We start from the raw sequence: 6000 nt of genomic DNA on the forward strand, positions 1-6000 counted from the left end.
GTTCCTATCTTTTGCGGGTAAAGTAAGACTGATCTCTGCGGTGATTTATGGAATGGTAAACTTTTGGAGTAGTGTATTTGTGCTTCCAAAGCACTTCTACGCACGAGTGGACTCCCTTTGTTCTGCTTTCTTATAGAAAAACAAAACGAGCTCTGCTTCAGGCTCTAGAGTGGCATGGCGAGACATATGTAGGCCAAAAACTGAAGGAGGACTGGGTATTCGCTTGTTGGAGGATTTTGAAGTCGTGTTCAGACTCAAGCAAGTCTGGAACTTTTTCTCAAAGTCTGGCTCTTTATGGGTGGCTTGGTTGCGGGAGAACATCTTTAAGCGAAAGAATTTCTGGGAAACGAATGTATCTAGTCGTTTTTCCAAGGCAATCAACAGTATGCTACAACTCAAACCAACTCTTCAAAACTTCCTCAAGTGCGAGGTCGGGGATGGAAGCACCGCTTCTTTCTGGTATGATAACTGGACTGACTTTGGACCGCTAATCACCTTCCTTGGGGTGGCGGGTCCAAGTCAGCTTCGAGTCAGAAGAAGCGCAAAAGTTACTGAAGCCTCGAGGAATGGTGGATGGAACCTCCCACCAGCCCGATCAATCAATGGTCAGTCCCTAATGGTAGCACTCACGAAACTTCCTGCCCCTGTCGCAAGTCGCGGTCCAGACATCTTCCTATGGCGTAAAGCCTCAGGTAATTTCTCTCATACACTCTCCTCCAAGGAAACATGGGAGCAAGTCCGACATAGATCTCCTTTGGTACCATGGGCGAAGATTGTTTGGTTCAAACAGCATGTTCCGCGCTACTCCTTCATTGCCTGGTTAGCAATGCTCAACCGGCTTCCCACTCGAGATAGACTCCACAGGTGGGGAATGAATGTTCCTACCTCTTGTGTGTTATGCTCGTCTGGGGTTGAGAGCCATGCCCATTTGTTCTTTGAATGCCCATTTGCCTCTAACTTGTGGGGTTTTCTAGCTGCAAAGTTCATTTCAAACCCTCCCTGTAACCTTCCTGCCGCTGCATCGTGGATCGCCTCTCGCAACTCGCCTTCTCAAGCTAACCTAACCGCCATCCTCAAGCTCCTCCTTACGACTATCCTCTATCACGTATGGAAGGAGCGAAATTCCAGGATCTTCGTCAACGCCGCCTCCACCATCCACCAACTCCGTACTGCTGTTGATCGTGCAATGTGGGACAGGCTTCTGTCCTTCACGGGCCCTTCCGTGCACTCCTCTCTCCTCCTTACTTACTTCTCGCATGTTTCTCCTGTATTCTTTTTGGTGTAAATAATTTTTTTCTGTCTAATGTTCCTATACTAATGGGTAGTTTTTGTAATAGCAGGACCTTCTTTTTTTTTTTGGAATGAAATCTTCACATTAAAATCAAAAAAAAAACAGAGATTATGATTCCCCTGTCAAAATCAAGGGGCCTTTAAAAGTTCCAACAACAGACGAAACAAGGGTTAAATAAGTGTTTACCCCTTAAGAGTACAAAAGTGCAGAAGTAGCCTAAACGCCCAAATTATAATGTGAATGGCTTTAGCTCCTCCTAGGGTTTTATCTTTTGAACAGATTCTTCTAGATACAAGGACAATCTCTTAACCCACGTGTTAAAAGGTTTAGTTTAGCTATGAAGTAATTGTTTGATTTTTGTTTTTTTATGTTGGATAATTGTTTGATTTCATTTCATTATTTGGTAGTATTAAATGGACTAATAAATCTCTTAACCCACGTGTTAAAAGGTTTGGTTTAGCTATTAAGTAACTGTTTGATTTTTGTTTTTTGGTTGGATAATTATTTCATTTTCATTTCATTATCTGTTAGTATTAAATCGACTAATAATCGAATAATCTTAATTTTTCTATATTTTTTTACAATTTGTTCAAAAATCATTTTTTTTTTCAAGTAAGTCGAGCCTAATAATTTTGGCCAGGCACAGTCCACAGAGCACTGAAACAAATGATTCCGGCCTAAAATTTTCAAGGCCTTTTTACTTAAAAATCTGTTAAGTAATATACTTGTAAAAAGCCTTTTTTTTAAAACCAAAAATGTTAAAAGCCTTTAAAAATAAATTGTGCTCTTTTAGAAAACCTAAAACTTTAAAACACTAGAGCAGAATAAAAAAAAAATCAGAGACGACCTTACATATTCTTTTTTTCTAGTTTCTTCTACAGATTACTTCTCCACATATGTGAGCAAATTTAGTTTAACGTGATTTTATTTTTATTATTGTTGGTTATATTTTTTTTAATATGTTAAAAGGGTACAATTTAAAATTTTGGCGTAGAGCATTCGTAAATGCTGGGCGGGCACTGATTTTTGCCAATGATTTTTTTTTTTTTTTTTTTTTCTTTCAGAAGAATGTGCATGCATATACGTGCTTTCTATGGCAAGTAACAAACATGCTCAATATTCTGTTCTTAGTTGTTTTGTGGAGTTCAGATATAAATGATAGAATGCTTTGCAACTTTGGTTATTACGACTCTTTCATGTGCCATTCAAGTTTTCATCATCAAGAAATTCAATGATTAATATTGTATTAGCTTCATTCCTTATGCAATGTAACACAAAGTATTTTGAGCACACATGTATGAGTTGGTAAATTTTGTTGTTGTAGGACGAAAAGGGTAAGAGAATTCAAGAACTGACGATAGAGCTGCGAAACAAGAAGCGCTTATGTGCAGCATACAGGGAACAGCTAGATGCGTTTGCAAGGATTGTTGAAGAGCATAGTGATCAGATAGCCAAGAAAGTTGAGAACGTAGTGAACAGTTTGAAAGAATTCGAACCTATAGAGCGTGAGCTATTGCGAAGTAAACAAGATGCCGTCTAAGCCAACTATGTATGCTTGCTGCTGTATATTCTTTGTATCGGTAAAGCTTTCTGTGTAACCATAATAGAGTAGAAGAGAACATTAAGGTTTACATACAAAATCAAGTTTCAGGAGTGAGGATATGAACATAACTCTTTCCTTGTAGATTAATACAAATGTGGTGGGTTCTGCAATATACTATATTGATAAGAAAACAGTTAACAGTCAATTATGTGAGCTCACTTTTCTCTTCAAAAAGTTCTCCTATTGAAATAAAATAAAGCTAATAATAATCATTTCTCTTACGAAATTCGTAATCTGAGAGTAGAACGTGTAATCTGAGATGATAGGTGTGGTTATTAAATTACCAATTTTAAAGTGACAGAGAGAGAAATACAATTTGTAATAGTTTTAATGGTTCTTCTATAAATAATATGCATTCGTATAAAATTCAAAAGATTATATTGCTATTGACTTTTGTAATACTAATAAGGTGTCACGAGTGAGACTTGAGATTTGATCATCTGTCTTCATGTTAATTCTTTTTCACATAGCAGTTTGGCTCATATCTCCTGACGCCTATTGATAAGCTTTTGTAGTCTTATTAATCATATTAATCAATTAATTCCTGTTCCCGGAATACATAAAAGCTTATATTGGTCTTTGACTAATAAATTACCAGTTTTATTACTATATAAACTTTGGCGTTGACTTTTCTCTAATAAAAAGAAAAACACTAATTAAAAAAGGAAAAAAAATAGTACCGTCAACACCATTTTAATCCGTAGTACTACACTATGCAAGTTAAAAAAAAATTGTTATTATACAAAAGTAATATGAATGAAATCAAATCCTGAAGTAAGATTTGGTTTCATACATTAACAGAAGAGCAAGGAAAATTAACTCCCTGTCGGAGTATCCAAGAGAATTTCCAACAGAAGTTACCAACTCTACATTAAAACAAAAACCACAATTAATAAACATATAGTGATTAGTAAGTAAGTTTTTCAAAATAAGGAATCATGTTATTGCTACTAACCTTTTCCCTTTCTCAATAGTGAGACTAACAGAGTATCTTGTGGCTGTGCACTTAGCCAGCTCTCATACAAACACCTACGATAAGTGGCTTTAACCTCTTCAGATAGGAATTCTGATATTATAGCATGAGAAAGATACAACCCACAACCGATGTAAGGGCACACCACATCTAACTCGCCAGCAAGTATTTTCTCCCAGATGTAGTCTACAAATCAGCAAAAGAAAACATTTTAAGATCACCAAAACACAACACAAAGTTTAAAAAGAGGAAGAAACACTATACGTTACGTACCTAAGAAGCAACGACCGCAAGAGTAGTGCCCACAGCCGAGATTCTTGCAAAGAGCATAAACATTACATATGCGACAATGCCTCTAGATATTTTTGTAAAAAAAGAATTAGTAAGTATAAAAGAAACAGAGTGCCATGACCAGAATAAAAGACCAAAAGTGCAAGAAACAAACCATTGAAGGTTGATGGCCAAACTGAGGGTTGCTAACAAAATAACGGGATAGTAAGGATCCCGAGTCAATCCTACTTTCATCCCTAAAAAACACATTCCGAATTCATCATAATCAATACGAAGAAGAAGAGAACAGAGTACGTAAGAAACAATCTATGCATAAAGATACATTACCAATGAAAGTTGACAAGCAAAACTGTGGCTCTATCTTCAGAAATTCTGAGACGAGAAGCAACCCTTCTGATTGCAGCTCGAGCCTCATTGACGTTCGGAGCCTCTTCTTGTCTCTCAGCCCTCCTCCACGATTCTTTCAAAAACCTATAAGCGTTCCTCCTGAGAAAGTAGAGAATTTCATAAATCAATCAATAATGATCTTAACGCTTCTGCGATAAAAGGCAAAAACCTGCAATACATTTCTAGCAAGAAAATGCAAAAATTGATAGAACAAAACCATATATATATCGCTAATTCTACAGAGCCTATTCAGACGCAAAATCATACGATCACCGCTTATAGAATCAATATCGATAAACGAAGATCAGATAGCATTCACCAATCGCAATTTCACAATTGATTTGAACCCAAAATCTTTACTGATTCTTCCAGTTCAGAGATCGAACAACCCAGGGAATGAAAACGAAAACGATGCATCAAGACCACGAAAATTCCAGAGAAAACGCCAAGCAAACGTCGAAATTCAAAGGGACTACAAAAACTACAATGAGAAAAGAGTACTGGATCTTACAAAGATTCCATGTTTATGCTTTCTGTATCAATCGCTGATGAACCCTAATCAAGAATTGGAGAGAATTGGAGTAAGATGTGTAAAGAGATGAGGCTGAGCTGAGCGCGAGAGTCTCCTCTTGGAAATATATATATATATATAGGCTCCTCCTCCCTTTTCCGAAAATAAAAACAAAAGGCTCCTCTTTTTTTTTTTTTAAGTTTTCGAGACCCATTTTTTTTTTATCAGTTTAAATAGTGTTCCAATTTGTTTAATAATTAAAAAATAATTATTATTAGAAACAAAAGTCGTAGATTATTTGATTCAGCAGGTAAATAATACTTCTTATATCATTCCCTCTCATTTCATATTTTCATTTGCCTTTTCGATTCCTGTATAATAGCAATATTTACATGGTGCTTTTTTAATAAATACTCTTAAGTTCCAACGTGTAGGTAACGTTATTAAAAAGTGTTTTGTACAAATATTTGGCATCATAATCTCTTACCCAAATAAACAAAAATATTGGTTTCTTTTATTTTAATTGTTTGTTGCTATTTTTTTTTTATATATATATAGTGTTCTTATTATATACTAGTTAGTTTTTTAGGGTAATCGGTAAATAACTTGATCTGCAATTAACTCAATTTACCTTTTCCCATGAAAGCATTATTTCCTATAGAAGAATAGCTGACTATTTAACGTTCGTGTCTTTGGAGGCTTTGTTTCCTCTTTCTTGTGGTTTTGGCAAGGATTTCCAAGCTTAAGATGTTTGTTTTATTGGATGCTCTTGGTTAGAGGTTGCTTTGGTAGAACTTGTGAGTTCACCCTTATCCTAAAGTCTCAATTTGAGCATTGTTGTTGTTAATAGCTTTCGCTTTTGCTCGCCTAGTGGATGCTTTGGTTTATTAGGCTTTCTGTAGTTTTGTTGTATCCTCTCTTAGGGAGTAGAGGTTAAACTCTTT

At 36.0% G+C, this 6000-nt stretch overlaps 2 protein-coding genes across 2 annotated transcripts; one reads left to right on the forward strand and one right to left on the reverse strand.

Moving 5' to 3' along the window:
• The first annotated feature begins 385 nt into the window (after positions 1-385).
• Positions 386-2831, forward strand: LOC147946200 (uncharacterized). Its single transcript, XM_087509529.1, has 2 exons — positions 386-1267; positions 2616-2831. The coding sequence occupies exons 1-2, from the start codon at positions 386-388 to the stop codon at positions 2829-2831; spliced, it is 1098 nt and encodes a 365-aa protein (XP_087365655.1).
• An 825-nt stretch (positions 2832-3656) lies between these two features.
• Positions 3657-4725, reverse strand: LOC147946201 (uncharacterized). Its single transcript, XM_087509530.1, has 6 exons — positions 4715-4725; positions 4486-4644; positions 4313-4394; positions 4141-4222; positions 3850-4053; positions 3657-3760 (listed from the first exon to the last, which is right to left on the reverse strand). Exons 1-6 carry the CDS (start codon positions 4723-4725, stop codon positions 3657-3659), a joined length of 642 nt encoding a protein of 213 aa, XP_087365656.1.
• Between the last annotated feature and the right edge of the window lie 1275 nt (positions 4726-6000).

This window comes from Camelina sativa, chromosome 4 (assembly GCF_030686135.1).
Source record: "Camelina sativa cultivar CO46 ecotype springtype chromosome 4, ASM3068613v1".
NCBI lineage: Eukaryota > Viridiplantae > Streptophyta > Magnoliopsida > Brassicales > Brassicaceae > Camelina > Camelina sativa.